Below are 17,529 nucleotides of genomic sequence, written 5' to 3' on the forward strand. Positions count from 1 at the left end.
TTCTTTACGTACAAAGTATTGGCAATATTCTTTCTAAGCAATTTGTGCATTCTCTAGTTTTCACTGAAAGTCATGTGCGCGTAAACTGTATTTACGTTCGAAGAATGCCGCATTGCTTTGTGAGATTAAGTTTGAGAAAAAGTTGTATTATCAGAATCAATCAAAAATGATATACATGTATAATTATTGTTCCGAAAATCTTCATTCCCACTAACTTCGCGCTAATAAGAATATATTGGCGTTTGAGTTTTTGAGTTTCAACAATTTCAAGAAGAAAACAATTGTTAGACATTGTCAAACTTTATTCCGAGGCTCAGCGTTAGCCCGAATTGAACATGACACTTGACGATTTTTAATTACAGACCCACGGTAAACCAATAAATTTCAACTTTGTAAAGTTTTAATATAGTGACCAATGTATGTCTATTTTAGATATTTTCAAAAAGAACTGATTGCATTATATATGATACTGAACATAGGATATAGACTGGTTACATCCACAATTTAAAATAATAATAAGAAGAAATACCATGGTCTAGGAGCTAGACAAGACCAGCTAATTCTACTATTTTAAAATACATATTTTTAACAACCAGGTGTTTGTGTGAACATAATTAAGTTTCCTAAGATTAAATATAGTACATGTATGTACAAATATGGAAACCTTGAACATATTAGATGACCAGTGACCTTTCTCCCCGTCCTTGAATAAGTTTTGCTCACAGGACTGATACGGGTATAAAATAACAAAATCTCGCATGTGGTCAGTAGATTAAGATTAATTTTCAAAATGTGTGATCCGTTTCTCGGCTTACCACTATTAAAATATCCATTTATACCATTTCATATTAAAATATCAAAATATGTAGCATAAAATCAAACATAAATATTACACTAAGAAAAGACAGACATGATATCGGCTGTATTTAAAACATTACTAGTTTTCGTTTACTCCGCCGAAGTTCGCCGTCGGCAGTATAAATTCCTTATTTCTTACTTTCAATAAATACTAGATTTATATATTTACATGTTTTCTGTATTGAAGCATTTGAATGAATAAAAATCATAATTATCAAACACATCAAATTAAATTATCTAAATTTACAATTCATATAGTGCAATTGTAGCTGATCTATTATGCCAGACATCACGTTGTATTTAGGAATTTCGGGCGACAATTGGGAGAATTTGAGGTATACAAGGGAGGAAATATATTTAATACGGCCGAAATACCATCCAAAATTTATATATTCGAAATAGTGTTTGAATGAATTGATACAATGAATGAATGAAATAATACAACCAATTTTATATATTATGTCGATGTAACTTGCCACTGTATGTGCATCGTTCAAATTGGTTCAAAATAGAAGGAAATTGAGCCGTTTTAATGACTTGTTTATGTGTGTAGAAAACAGCTATGTAACCATTTTTTTTAGTATTTGCATTTCCAAAAAAAATCTTTATAACTTCCCCAGACAAACAGAATCTGTAACATGTGTTTGAACAGCGAAAAAAAAAACGAAAAAAAAAAAATAAATAAATAAATAAATCACTGTGAAATCAGAAAAAAAGCAAGAAATTCAAAATAGATATATTGGTAAAATGTTCACACATTATTCCTTCAAAAAAATGTGCATCCAGTATAACAACACCGTGAAGGATATTCTCTTCTCAAACATTTTCCAGTAGCAAAGACGTATATAGGAGAAAACGGAAAATGCTTTCGACGTCACCGTAACACGCACACACAAACACATCTTCCCACCCTTACCCCCTGTTTTATGACACATACCACCTCCCATAACCTCCCGCCATTTATTACTGATCTATCATTGTTTCTAATAACTTTGATTTCAGTCTGTTGCAAAAATGATAATCACCTCTCCATGAAAAATTATTATTTTACAACTCTGTTAATAGTTTCTAAATCTAGTGTTTTTCTAATAACTAAAAATACGGGGTGGAGCAGCAGGATTTTGTCCGCCTTATAGTCACATCAAATATTCAGAGTCTCTACTACCGTCTGAGTGCCTATCGTCTAGAAATTTAAAACAACTCAATTTGTATTTCATTCCGTTGAGAATAAAGGGAAGAGATAAGCACGCAGAAAAAAATATAAAGAACGAATGAACGAATGAAGAGGTATATGAAGTAAAAAGTAAGAAAAAAAAAAAACAAAAACAAAAAAACAACGAACCCTTGTTTCGCATTTTGCAAAACTGTTTAATTTCCAATAGGCGCCCTGTGGATGACACGCGGCCAATATCCGGTCCAAAACAAGTTCAAAGTGCTATACCGCATGCGGTGCTTGTGATCATGTTGTATATTGAAAATTAAGGGTCTCTAATTAGCGCAGGCTTGATCTTATCTTCCATACCGGCTTCGGTGTAAGTACTTATACATGCTATATGGCTTTTGAATTTTAAATGAGATTCCAGTTAAATTTTTAGTGTAATTCTTTAAATAATAACTTAAAATAAAATAAAGATAAAAAATGTTAATAGATAAACGATATGATTAAATACTTCAGGACTATCATCTCCTCTCCATAATCTGACAAAGGCAGACAAAATATCTTTTTCATTTTTATAAAGCATAAAAACAATATACTTAAATCAAATTTATTTCATAAAAATGGTGTCCAGGAAGGATGAGACTGGGAATCGAACCCGGCCCTCAGCGGCAACAAAATCTTCCAATAAACTCGGAACGACCGTTTAATATCATAAATAAACTGTTTATGCAACAAAACCTTTTCAATTTTTAATGAAAATATTAGAAATAACAACCAATCCTCGTGTATTCCATAACAATAGTGTACCAGTTTTTAAGTTACGATGTTGCTTTAAGAAATATAGCATTAACTTCACATCGCTATAATGATGATGTGTAAATCTGCAATTAAATCTTATCTCTTACATTTTTCTTTACTTATCTATTCACATATTAAACATAGTAACAGGAGCTGATTATCAATAGAGCGTAACCGAAAAGTCCGAAAGAGGTTTTTATTATTATATATTTTATATTATTTAGTTTGTAATAAATGTATATAATTGAGCCGTGCCATGGGAAAACCAACATAGTGGGTTTGCGACCAGCATGGATCCAGATCAGCCAGCGTATCCGCGCAGTCTGGCCATGATCCATGCTGTTCGCTTTTAAAGCCTATTGGAATTGGAGAAACTGTTAGCGAACAGCATGGATCCTGACCAGACTGCGCTGATGCGCAGGCTGGTCTTGATCCATGCTGGTCGCAAAGCCAATATGTTGATTTTCTCATGGCGCGGCTCATATACACGTATTTCTTATATTATTTTATAATAAATAGCTTAAAGACCTTTACTGTAACTATCACTTAAAATCTTTAAACTAAAATAATTAAAAAAAAAAAAAAAAAAGAAAGAAAGAAAGAAAGAAAAGAAAACGTAATTTTAAGCCATTTAAGACTGATTTTAGACTACAATTTTAAAACTAAGAGACATTTCCATGCACCCACTTAACATTTCGGCATTGATGATCACCTGTTTTTACTACATTAGTTTTAAATATAATTTTATATCAAAATTTAAAACTTTAGGCACAATAAAAATTAGAAATAAACTCGGAGTCTTTGTGTTTTCGTTTTTTCGGCAAAGGACGACTCTGATTTGATCAAATTTTAGCTATTTTAACGATTTTAACCAAATTTTACACAATTTTAACATGTAATAATAGTAATAAAAAAAAACACAGATAGTAAATATTATTTTGAATAAAGTTAGGCAGCATTTGTATATATATAATAACGTTAGGGACATATGGTGACATAAACAACATGCAGACCGAAGTATTGTGCTATTTAATTGACCTGTCAAAACATGTTCCCGGCTTTCATGTTAATCTTATATACGCTCGAACAGAATATAATAAAAGCCGGGTCCATTTTTTTTGACAGGTCAAAACAGGTACAAGTAAAAGGCCAACATAGGATAAACTAATTTATCAAACATTTATCAAATTTTACCAATCTTAACAAAATTTTAAACAATTTAGAGATATTTTTAACAGTAAAAGAACAGAGAAAATAAAATCATGATAAAGTAAATATCAAATTACATTCTATTTTATTTAAAGTTAGGCCAGAAGTTAATATTATATGTAGTAGGGACCTATGGTCCCAGCCACAAAAGTAGTAGGAGCTTCAAAAAAGGCCTCTGCTTCAAATACACTTCTGATGTACTTTAAAGGTACTTCCAATCACATAGACCTGCTTCGCATTCAGTCCCGGAGACTTCAATTGTACTTGTCTCATACTTCCCCTGAAGTCTCCGGGGCCTTAATTGTGCTCCACTTTTGAGCATGGGACTTCAAGGAAGTACTAGGGGACTTCAATGATACTTTAGAATCTTTAACAAATAATAATTGAGGATTCAAGTGGAACTTCAAATATACTTTCTTAACTTTGAAAAATACCTGCATCTAAGGAACTTAAAATGTACTTCTGTGACTTACTATTTTTAAAGTGACTCCTTCATTTTATGTGCATTAGTGGTTTTTTATACTATGAAAGTGCTAAACATTGTATATTTGTAATAAACCATTAAAGTTGTACAGATATTTTGTCTTGCTAATCTTAAAGCCCCAGTGCCACATTGTGTAAATTTTACAGATGATTTCAACTGGATTCTTTTCGCACTAAAAATAGTATCTGCATATTCTAGCTCATGCTTTTTGACACTATCCCATACCCTCCTTAATTTTTGTTATATCATTGAAAAAAATACCATTTACGTAATACTCAAAACACATATATGTAAATTACACAAGAATAGAATAATTCCGTGTAAATGAAAGTCAGCTTTGTCCATTAGGGTTGATGTCTGACAATTTCAGCCGCACTTTGTGTAAAGTGTAATAGTCCCTTTCTCAGTTTTTGCTAGAAAACAAGTTGTTTATTTCCAATACCAAGTTTGACAATTCTGATGTCACACACATATCCATAAGATATCAGCAGTGGCGGGGTACAGCTTACCATACTTGTACCATTTTAACCCTTGCACCGGTAGCATGGAGTTGGCCTACTGAAGCGGTTTTCATCTAGGAGTGAACTTCTGTTTCTTTCAATAGTTGTTCAAAATTTATAATGATATTTTTGTGAGTCAGTTAGAGACTAGATGCCATAGAAGAAGTTGACCATGTATTTTCTGCAGATTAGTATAAGAATATTTAAACTGGAAATGAGTTAGTTAAGTACATAGGTACCATGGGGGACAAGTCTACTGGCAAGGACTGTACATAACCATTTATAGGAGGTACCAGGCACTGGCAACGGAAAGCATACATAAAATAGATCAAAAAAATTTCTGTAAGGACCGGAGCAAAGGTGGACACAGACCTTAAGGTTCGACTCTTGGTGCATCTAGTTCATGGAGTCCAAACTACAATAACTGTCAAGTCAGTCACGGTTTTCATATTTTATTTTCTGCTCTGATCTTTTATTTACACAAGTCTTTAAGCATGTACTATTAATTTCAAATTTCAAGCGCCAAAGGCGTGATACAACCTCACGACCTCCAAGCTATTCGCAGCAGTTACCTTCCCTGGCGTTCATTAGTTACTGTATCGCAAGGGGAAGTAATCGCCACAGAGGTTGGCACGACCTCTTGATTGACAGTCAAGCGCCAAACACTTTCTTTTCTTTGTTAACAAAAAAAACTTGACTGAAACTACTTCACCTGAATGACAAACAACAAAATAACAAGTTCTTTTTTTCATTCGCTGATATGCCTGACTGAAGTACTTTTGTCCACTAATTTCAACATGAAAACACTTTTTTAAATCCAATGCAGAAGTTGAGTTTGTTGACTGCAGAAGACCTTCACAGCATTCATCTGGTGAGACTGGTAAGAGTCTTCCTGCAACTTTACAAGACACCATTTCTTTTGCTGTTGTCCACTTGCTTCTACACTTAAGCATCCTGTTCAAAAAGTGTTTGCATTTGTAGCTAGACTCCACTGAACCTGAAACAGATTAGGATTAGACAATCAGTAAAACCGAATGATGCTCCCTGAAGCATGTGCTTGTCGCGATATTGTCACTAACCAAATTAACACAAGAAAGGGAGACAACTACATGTAGAATTACATTTCTTGAAAAGGCATTTCCAGTTCTCTGTGTTTGTACTCTCCTCCCTCAATAAAGCCTTACTGCAACCTAGATTTCATCTAGACAAATATTTTAATAAAGTTTCATGAAGATCAAATAAAAAATGCAAGCTCTATTGCATACACAAGGTTTTTTTTATCATTTGATCTGTTGACCTAGTAAGCAGTCTTTTTACCTCAGATGATGCATATTAAAACTCCAACTAGATTTCATCAAGACAATCATTCTGACTAAATTTCATAAAAATCCAATGTAAAATATAGCCTTTATTGAATACACAATATTTCTCTAAGATTTCACCTGGTGACCTAGTTTTTGATCACAGATGATCCATATTTGAACTTGGCTTAGATTTCGTCTGACCAAGTTACATGAAGATTCAGTGACAAATGCAGTCTATAGCTTGCACAAGGTTAAGTGTGGACAAAAGATAGACAGCTCAGGTAAACCAATAACAAAAAGCATTTATTTTACACATTTTCCTAAGTTTTTAGTGGTAAAACAGGCAGATTTCGGTATTTCAAGTGGATTTCAGTTCATTTTCAGTAATTACAACCGAATTAGACTTACTTCTGTTATGATTTGCCTGCATATGTGTCTCAAGTCACTGCCTTGAAGACAGATTCCTGCTACAGATGAGACAGTCAAACTTTGAAGCTTTGCCTTTTATCTGCACATTGGTGGCCATGACTGCTGAAATACAAACATTCACTTCATTTTACATTTACACATGGAGAAAAGAATTTTAAACAAGTCACTGTGCATAATCTCCATATTGCCATCAATTCACATACTAATTTTCATTAACCAGGTAGCCCTTAATCTTCTTGAGTTATCCAAGGATCCATCTGTTAGAGCCATATTTTCACTATTTCCGTTACCATAGCAATCACAAACATTCTGACCATGTTTCATAAAGATTGGAGTAAAATGCAACCTCTAGAGCGTAAACAAAGATTTTCTATGATTTGCCCCGTGACCTAGTTTTTAACCGCACTTGAGATTTCATCAAGGCAAACATTCTGACCAAGTTTCATAAAGATTCACGCAAAAAATGCAACCTCTAGACTGTAAACAAGGCAAAATAGAGCAAATTTTATAAAATCAAGAGCATTAACTCTGGCCCTATTATAAGTCCAGTTGTGTTTACACAGGACTTACCTGTGTATTGAAGTGACATGTTCATATATAAATAAAAAAAGACAGTGGTCAAGTTTGAAGCTTTCTTGTAGTTTTTAACAATAAATTTTTAAAGAAAGTACTACTCGTCTGTACACTGAACTGACATCCTGTCGACCTAAATATACACAGATATGAAACAGGCCGGTCCAATAACATTAACAAGAGTCTCGTTTTAATCTTTTGCTCGCGAGAACTACGCGAAATTTGAAGTACCTGATACAGCGCCATTTCATTTTCCTCGGCTATGAATCCGGTTTATCATTGATAACAACATAATATTTATTTCAAAAAGTGAAAAAATGGATTAATTCTCATAAAATATGCAATACCCTATCGGATTTACATTTTTAAGAATGCTTATATTGGATTTACCTCCAGATCTAATTAGATTTAGCGGACATAGCAAAAGGGTCAGTCATAAACGGTCATATAAGGTAGGATTTAATATTTCATTAAACACTCATAATTTTGGCCAGTGTGCTTTTTTTGAAAAGAAGACATGTTTTATCATACAATGGAATAAGAATTGCATTCACGATGTTTATTGGACAAGAAATCGAGTTTTACATATTGTTCGTATCACCCGTGATAACGTTTTTCGGGAAACAAGATCTTGTTTCCGCCGTGAGCTTTACCGCGACTTTGCCTAAGTGGTGTATCTGTGTATATTTAGGTCTTTGTTTGAACTAATAACAAGTAAGAAATATATCTCCAATTTTGTAATAGTTATGTATCAGGTGGCCCCAGTAGCTCAGTTGGTACAGTATTGACATGGTAAGCAAAGGGGGGTCTGAAGCTACACATTTTTCTCCTCAAAACGGTTTCATTGGTGGCCAGTTTTAAATTGAAGTACCCCTTGGAGCTCTACTGGGCGAAGCACTGGCTGGGGTATTCGAGGCAAACCAGGATTTGTTTCCACATTTTCCAATAAATTACAAATTGGAAATGTCACTTAAAAGTGGGAGGAATGTAGTAGTTCTCTGTCAGGTTGCCATGTAATTGATAGAGTTGACACAGTAAGCCAAGGGTCCGAGTTAGAATCCTGATCGAGGCTACATATTTTCCTCCTCAAAACAGTTTGTTTATTTCCAAATCCTCACTTTACGACTTTGATTTTTGTTTGATAACTATGCATTTTCACAAATTAGCACTTACAAGAGCCGTTCGGCCGTTAAATTCTCATGTAAATTTTCGACTGGTTGAATGTTTCTCGCTGAGCACTTTTCCTGGATGTTTTTTTCCTATCCGAAAATCAGTGCACTTGTCATGAAATGTTATTAATGCTAGATCGTTTAAGGGGAAATGGCGTAGCAATAATACAATTTTCTTACCAAACTGCTAGCTGAACACCAAAACTGTCACATAAACACTTATAGACAACGTAAATTGGTGTTAAAGCTTAGTTGAAAGGCATGTCGATGTTGACTTCCGGATAGCTTTGGTCGCTCACATCCTCACAAAAACGAAATTCGTGCATTGCTGAAATATATCGCTGCTTCTGGTGTGCATATTATTATATTGAAAAATATATTTTTGAAAGCATAACCAGTGAACATCAATAACATCTCGTCTCGGCTATTTAGAAAGACCGCGAATCATAATTTCTATGATGTAAGCGGCTGTTCCGGAAACGGCTGATTTTAAACGCGGCAGAAATGGCAGACGATTTAATGTATTTCTTAATCCAGTGGGAGGATCGCTTTATGTCCGTCATCGACATAAAGCACATCGTCAAACCAGTAAAGAACAAGTTTGCCTACAAGGAGGGAGAGATCATTAGGGCGCAGTTTGGCAAGAAAAACAGCTACGAAGCTGTCATCTGTGAAATACATCGTAAGTATAGATCTGTTAAAAAAGTTGGAAACACGTTTGTACAATAGATCTACAGGTGTATTTCTATATGAAATTTGACGTGATAAATGCGCCCCCGCCCCATCCCCAAGAAATATTCTGTTACTGCCCTTGCTGCCAGGGCTTTTTTCACTGAGAGGGGAAGGGGCCCAGGCCCTTGATTTTGGGGAAAATAGGCTACGTGTTTTGGTAAAAGGGGAATAAAAATCTTGAGGTAAAGACCAATTTAGGGGAAAACTGCACAGTTCTAAAGAAATTTTCTGAGGGGAAGGCACCTGTAAAAGGCCCCTGCTATAGAAGGAAAAAAAGCCCTGGCTGCTATTTTACACATGTTGAATTACCAGGTTGGCTTGCGTACCGTAATTATCATGAATGTGCTTTAATTCCAGTATGACTGTTAATCCAAGTAAGTTTTCATTTTAAGTTTCATATTTTAAAATATAAACGTTTGTAACCAAAGGAAATTTTCTTGTGTTTCATCTGTGGATACACAAGTTCTTTAACTCTTAACTGTATATATAGAGCCGGAGCTAGAGTTACGGTCTAGCCACTGCCTTTTAATAAAACCACTGCACTGGTACACCAGTTGCGAAAAAGACTAGATCTACCATTGCCGGTTTGATTTTTGTAGGGTATGCTGGACCAGGCAGTAATGTACATCACGATCCATCTTTACTGAATGAAAAGCATGTGTGCTGTCAAAATGAACTGTGCCATATTGTCTGTATACAGTGTAATTGTACAGACAGGAATTTACTATGTATTTATTTAACGAACAAGTGGAAAAAAACTAAGAATTAAGTCCAAATCCGGTTCAGGCAGCTGCATATGGTTGGCCATCGCCATCAAAATTAATTCATTCAACCGCGGTAAAAATATTTATGCTCCGGCATAAATACGATTTCAGCCGCCGCATAAATATTGAACCCCCGGCATAAATATGATTTAATCTGCGGTTAAATTATTTTAGCTCCGGTATTAAACTACCGAGCATAAAATATTTAGTATTGAATGACATTGGCCGATAATTAATTTAGCCGCGGTGTAAATATTTAAGCTCCAGCATAAATGTGATTTGATCCGCGGTTAAAATATTTAGGTCCGGCAAAAACTGCAAAATATTCAGTGGCAAAGCGGTGTGTGAGGGTATTCGTCACTCCTGTGACAGAGCTCTAGTTTTATTTGTGACTGATTTATGCCCCTTTTTTAAAGTAGAAGTTTTTATTTTCTTTGCGAGTTCATATCTCCAATACTATTGCAGATATTCGGTTGAAATTTCACACATGTCTCCGGGTTAATACACAGTAACATACCATAAAGGCTTATAACTCTGTAAGGCATTTTCTAGAATTATCCCCCTTTTTGAACTCAGAAAATTTTAACATTTTGTATGTAAAGATTTTAGTTTTGACAAGTATTTGTGGAATTATTCTCGGTTTTCAACTTTTAAAATTAACATTGAAAGCTTATATTATACTATCCAGCACTGAGAATAGTTACAGCTCTTGTTAAGGGTAGTTATACCCATGTGTGCGTATAAGAGCTGTAGCGAGTACTCTGGTATCCAAGAGTCTGTCTTGAAAAATGAGCACAAATATTGGTAACCACAGAGAATCAGATCGTTATATCACAATAGTTTTGAAGATTGCTTTTAAAATTACAAATGTAGTAAGTTTTCGATTAAACACATACACCACTGCCTGAAAAATATACATTTCATTCTGTCGATTCTGTGTATGCATCAACAAGAAAAAGAAAAAACATTACCTTACGTAAAACTGGTATAGACGCGTACATGGGCTTACTGAATTACCATTAGACTCTAGTTTGATATAGATTACAGTTTGAAATATTGTTTGTCCGTTTAAGTTGGGCTTATATTCATAAAAGTAACAGGTGAATCGAGGTTTGATTTGTGAATTGTAAGCCTGGACTCATGGGTCAGATCTTATCATCACATGCCTAGCAATCCACAGTCCTAGACTGCCCCTAGTATTTTGGAATACCAAGTTTAGTAACCATCTTCATGTTGTAAGACTTAGTAATATTTGACCCCTACTGTACCATGATGGTGATATTAAATGGGGTTGCCTAAATGGGGCTTGAAACAAACAAAAAAGTGAGAAAAAGAGTAGTAATATGGGGTGATTTTCATCTAATGGTGATTTTCATTGAATAAGGGTTATTACTTGTCATATTTCAGTTACTATTGTTGAAGACAGTAAGGCTGGACATCTTCTCATGAAGCCAAGACCAGAAAGTGTTACCAGCATGGAAACTGACAGTGTTAAAAAAGGTATTATCTAGGTTTATATACAGGGTTTTGTTGTGTACTTCTGGATATGTACTACCCTGTCTGTACTGTATGTTCAATGTCTGAGCTAGGTACATGGCAAAATTAAGTTTGTCAGACTATATATAATACTGGTAGACTAGTTATTATGCTACACTCCAAAGAAGGTGTATATATTGCTTTGCACATGTTGATTGTTAGACCAAATGGTCTCCGATAAAGAAAAACTAGAAAACGCTTGCGCCTAGGTTCCTCAAACTTGGTAGGCAGGTTGCCGTTGGTCATGGCCCGTATTGTTTTTGAGGCCAAAGGTCAAGGTCACAATGTTTGTCATGACTGGTAGATGTAGATGACCCCTATTGTTTTTGAGGTCACCAGGTCAAGGTCACAGTGACTTTAACAATAAAACAGTTTCCAATCAAAAACTAGAGAATGCTGGTCTAAGCATATCAAACTTGGTAGGCAGGTTGGTCATGATGTTAGATGAACCCTATAGTTGTTGAAGTCAACAGGTCAAAGTCTGAGGTCACTAGAGGTCACCAGGTCAAAGTCACATTGACTGATCAGTTAATTGGTTTCCGGTTAATAACGGTGGGCGTTGAGGGATACTCTATGATCAGGGTTGCCACCTACCTTGAAAAATCAGGGAAATTTGTTTTTCAAAATCAGTGAATTGGTGGAGAATTTTGAAAATTGGTAAGTCAGTGAAAAATGAAAATTTCAGGAAAGGTGGGAGGGGGATGATTTTCCTGAATCAGATACAAAATCCGGTGACTGTTGCAGTCTCCAGGCAATATAAGTAAGTGTTGACTATATGTAAATGTCTCTCGAACTTAGTAGACAGGTTGGTCATTACCAGTAGATGATCCCTATTGTTTTTGAGGTCACAAGGTCAAAAGTCAAGGTCACAGTGATTTTGAACAGTAAAACCGTTTTTGATCCACCAATAACCAGGGAATGCTTGGTCCTAGGTTCCTCAAACTTGGTAGGCAGGTTGGTCATGACCAGTAGATGAGCCCTATTGTTTTTGAGATCACTAGGTCAAGGTCACTGACATTGAACGCTAAAACACTAAACGGCTGGGTCTAGGTCTCTAAAACTCTATAAGCAGGTTAGTCATGAGCAGTAGAGGGGAGCATATGTTTATTAAACGTTTCTTGTTTTGCATTATTTTGGAAAGATTGCATTACAAATCTGTCTTACGAATGCTGATGTGCAAGAAAAAGTATCTTTGTTCAGATCAGATTATAGTATTCATTACCTCAGGTATTACTTCTGTACAAGAGAAAATTTTGTATGTGTCCCGGGATGAGTACATTAAGTATGTATACATGCATTGTACTGATTAAAGTTTTTCTTCTGTTTAGGGATTTTGACGAACTTCAAGATCAGGTTAGGCGCTTAAAGAAGAGGGTTCGGGAACTCGAAAGGTTCCAAGATTCTGCGAAATCCAGCAATAAAGCATCTAATCTGCCTGAAGGACCAATCCTGTCCAGCCATGAGGACAGCCTTTTTGAGTGCTGTAAAAAACTTCTGGCTCTGTTTTCCACTGACTACATTACTACCCATAGTGTAACTGGTAGGAGAGCAAACACCAGCACAGAGCCCAAACCCAAATTTGATCCAAGATTGTATGCTTGCTTAAGCAAAGTGTTAAAAGAAAAGTTTCCTGGCACTAAAGACACACAAATAACATTGAAGGTGCGAGCTGTTCAAAAGGAATGCAAAAAAGCTAATCAGTAAAATGAAGGTTTTACGGAATAAATTTTTGATTGTTTAATATTGTTCCTAGTGTAGATTTTTATTCCTCAAAGCAGCCTTTATTATTAAAGGTGAAGATGCATTAAGTGTTATAAATACTTGTTCATCTGTGGGTATCAGAAATTACGGTATGTGTTTTGGTCAAGATGGATTAAAATTTCTTTCAAAGGTTGAAAACCTAATTTTGGAGGCATTTTCTGCTGCAAAGCTCTGAAGCCTTTGTATTTAGTGCTCATATACAGTGATCAGTAGTTGTCTGTGTTCTAATAATTATATTCAAATAGCACGTCCATTAACCATACTCTCACCATGTTTATTCATGGTTAACCATGTTCATAGACCATGTCCTAATCATAGTTTGACCATGGTTCTCATTTAACCATGTTCATAGACCATATCTTAATCATGGTTGAACCATGTTTATTCATGGTTAACCATGTTCTAATCATAGTTTAGTTTGACCATGGTTCTCATTTAACCATGTTCATAGACCATATCTTAATCATGGTTGACCATGGTCGGCAATTTGTTATTTTGTTAAACCAAGGTCATACAACCATAGGTTGACCATGGTTGGCAATGGTCCATTTCGCAGGGGAGACTTCTGTGATTTACCTAGCCTGTTTTTAGCTCACCTGAATTGCTCAGGTGAGTTATTGTGATCGCTCGATGTCTGTCTGTCTGTTGTCTGTCAACATTTAGCTTGTTAGTCAGGTTTGTCTGGTACATGCTCAATAACAGCTTCAAGGGGCTTAAAATTACTTCGATAGTGCTTTAAAGGTACTTCAGATGGGACTTTATCCATGCTTCTTGATATACTTAAAAGATACTTCTTTACATGAAGCACATTTGAGGCACATAATGCTACTTATTTAAGATGGAACTTTAAATGTACTTTAGTGGGTGAGACTTCAATTGTGCTTCCTTGAACGAAGCGTATTTGAGGCATAATTTCCATATTTTTTACAGCTGGGACTTCAGTTGTGCTTCATTAGAAGCTTCAAAGATACTTCCCTGACGAAGCACATTTGATGCATAATTAGCATATTTTAGACGGGCCTTCAAGTGTACTTCTTCCTATTGATTGCTAATACATAGTTATTGCCGTCAAACTGAAGTACATTTAAAGCGCCAACTTCAGTAACGCTAACTTGGTACTCCAGAGGGGAGCTTTATTTATACTTCTTATATACATCAAATGTACTGATTTTGCGGGTGGGGTGGCATAAACAACGCCCGACCGAGAAAGCATGCACTAGAAAGACGCCACCATAGGAAAATCCAGTAGTGATGATCATCCGGAAACATACAGACGTCTACACACAATGGTAAACAAACAACAGGTAAACAGGTAAATTTTAAGTAAGAATTTTTACGCGTAATTTAGGCGACGGGTACACAGGATTCGCGTGTAAAACATTTATTAACTCATAGATTATCTTGAAATTTTCAGTATCGTTATAGAACACATATAGCTAGATCGATAGATCATTTTCAGTAAAATAAGAACATTAAAATAAGCAAAATCACAGAGGAACGGTCGAATTTTGATAAAATCAACCGCAAAATTTCATACAGCGCAATCGTAAATATCTTTTTTTATACAATAAGTAAAGTAATTAATACCGATATAAACATTAAATATAGACTTTGGGCAGTAAAGTGCAAAAAACAGATCTGAAAAACATTACAAAATGACAAAATGACAGCATTTTAAAAACATAGAGTAAAACGGTATCGGTAAATTACATTCAAAGTTTACGAGAATATAGATTAAGCATATTTATCGATATGACACATTTATGTAGTAGGCGTGGCGTGTAATCTATAAATAACCTGTGTACTGTCAACAATCGGACGTCCAAAATCCAGACATGTTCCAAAATTAACACACAGGCTTTGAATTAAGGCCCCCTTTTAATTATATAATATGAATCTAATTCTTTGGAATCAATCCAGGCACCGACCTGTATCTGGCAACGGGTCTCAAAATTCAAATTTCGCTGGGCCTACGATTGATTACTTTGACTGGAAACAGTCATAACTACGCAGCGCAGCGTAAACAAATAAAAATGAATAAAACAAAACAAAACAAGGGTAAACTAGTAGTAAATCCTGTAGGGATGACGTGTAGTAAACAAGCAGACGACGACAGGTATTAAAAAGAAAAAAAAAGATATACTTTGACCTTCAAAAATGACCTTTGGACGACTTCATTAACTAAGATGGATCTGGTTTTCGGATAATCTCGGCTGATGATTTACGTAAGAAGTAGCCTTAAAAGGTATGTAATGTAAGAAATTAACCGAGTTGCGATCAGAGACTGCACATCGTATTTGTAAGTGCGATTGCCCCTGATACATGGCATGCACGCTACCTGTTGGTTCGAACCCCGGCAAAATTTCTTTTTATTGTATTATGAATCATACATTGTAATTCAAAAAGTACGTATCATGTTTTATTGCCTGGACTTCAATATTTACTGTTTTGAATTAGTTTTCTGAAATACTGTTAAAAACGGCGATAAACCCAAAACAAACAAAGCAGTTTTCCCATTCGTTTTCTGTTACTTTTTATCTCTAAAAATTTATTTCATATCAGAAAAATAAATCACAAATAAACAAGGTTAATCCGGAGATTCGCTGGCAGTGTCTGTTTCTGAATCGTTCATTGAATCATCAACGTTAAAAACGTCTTTCGTGAAAAAAAAGTTGGACACAGTTATCAAGAAAAAGCCCTTCGTTTCCGGGATTCGAACCCACACCTACACCTAATAAGTTGCATGCGACGTTCACTCTTACCTACTGCGCCAACGAGACAAGTTTAGCATGTCCGATTGGTTGGTGTCTTTTATGTGTAAAATATTTATTTAGTAAACTATAGCACCCCTTTACTTGGATTAGTTCAATATTAAAAGTACATTTACGCCCGAATGCACAACGTATATCTATAACTGTAAGCATGCAACAGGTAAACAGGTAAATTTTAGCTAAAGATTATATCGCGAAATTTAGGTGTCCCGTACACAGGAAACGCGTGTACAGCTTTTATTATTCAATAGATTTGCTTCAAACTTTTAGCATCGATAAGGGACAAATATAGCCAGAATGTCAGGGCATTTTCATTAAGATATTTGTATCAAGTTAAATCAAATTACATAAAACCGGACGATTTGCAGTAAAATTACCGGGAAAATTTCATACAGAGCGATCGTCAATAGTTATTATGTTTTAAAAGTAAATAACTTAAAACCACTGCGATCATTTAATTTAGACTTTTGGCTGGAAAAGGCAAAAAACAGATTAAAAAAATCTTTGATAATGAAAAAATGCCATCAATTTAAAACATGCAGTAAAGCGAAATTGTTAACTATAATACGAACAGTAAAGTGCAAAGTAACATATTTATCGATATAACATAGGCGTGGCGTGTAATCTAAAAATGAACCTGTGTATGGAAAAGTATCGGACGTAAATAAATTGATTTTATAAAAACTGGTGTTCCGTTTGGACAATCGTGACTTTTTATCTAATACTAAACCGCGATGCACGATAGTACGATGACGAAAACTCGATGGTGCGATGACACAATGATGAAACGGTGAAAAGGCGATGGCGATGGCATGATGATGAAATCGCGGTGGTGCGGTAGTAAAATGGTGAATGTGTATGTAATATCGCGTTTTCATCATCGTACCATCGCATTTTCACCATCTTACCATAACGTTTTCACCATCGTATCACCAGTATATGTGTCAGTAAAATGCATATGCTCAAGTCCTAAAGCATTTTTAGTAAGATATTAACGTTTAAGAAATAAAAAAAAAAACGGTCGGTTTTCTATTAATTTACTTGTAAAATTTCATACAGCGCGATCGTAAATAGCTGTCTTCTTTTATGAGTACTGTAAATCAATTTATACCGTTACGATCATAGAAATAAGACTTTTTGCTGGAAAATGCAAAAAAGACAGAATAGAAAAACATTAAAAAATGACAGAATGGCAAAAATTTAAAAACATGATATTAGTAATCGGTCGTAAATAAATTGTTCTCATAAATGTTTTTTGTTTCTTTGTTGTTTTTCTGTAATTTTTGATATATTTAGTTATAATGGTTTTAAAGTTCATAAAAATAGATAAGCTGAGTATAGACGTAGTTCATGGACAGTGGAAGTCTTTATCTTCGTTTCTTATGTGTAAGTCAGTAAGGGACCCGCAGTGAGCTTACAGCGCATAGAGCTTACATGTGAGCTCTATGCGTCAAGTCGTGACGTATAGAGCTTACTTGCGAG

At 35.1% G+C, this 17,529-nt stretch overlaps 2 protein-coding genes and 1 long non-coding RNA gene across 4 annotated transcripts in view; 1 reads left to right on the top strand and 2 right to left on the bottom strand.

The window, feature by feature from the left end:
• The window catches only part of LOC128546594 (oxidoreductase NAD-binding domain-containing protein 1-like), a 125,826-nt gene that overhangs the window by 53,783 nt on the left and 54,514 nt on the right, over window positions 1-17,529 (bottom strand). The window lies entirely within an intron of this gene.
• On the bottom strand, window positions 5,445-8,932 carry LOC128546598 (uncharacterized). The gene is made up of 3 exons (XR_008366056.1): window positions 8,664-8,932; window positions 6,721-6,843; window positions 5,445-6,005 (listed from the first exon to the last, which is right to left on the bottom strand). It is a non-coding gene; the product is annotated as an uncharacterized LOC128546598 (long non-coding RNA).
• On the top strand, window positions 8,988-14,458 carry LOC128546596 (uncharacterized). Its single transcript, XM_053517501.1, has 3 exons — window positions 8,988-9,165; window positions 11,387-11,479; window positions 12,844-14,458. Exons 1-3 carry the CDS (start codon window positions 8,988-8,990, stop codon window positions 12,879-12,881), a joined length of 309 nt encoding a protein of 102 aa, XP_053373476.1. The 3' UTR covers window positions 12,882-14,458.

This window comes from Mercenaria mercenaria, chromosome 11 (assembly GCF_021730395.1).
Source record: "Mercenaria mercenaria strain notata chromosome 11, MADL_Memer_1, whole genome shotgun sequence".
NCBI classification, from domain to species: Eukaryota; Metazoa; Mollusca; class Bivalvia; order Venerida; family Veneridae; genus Mercenaria; species Mercenaria mercenaria.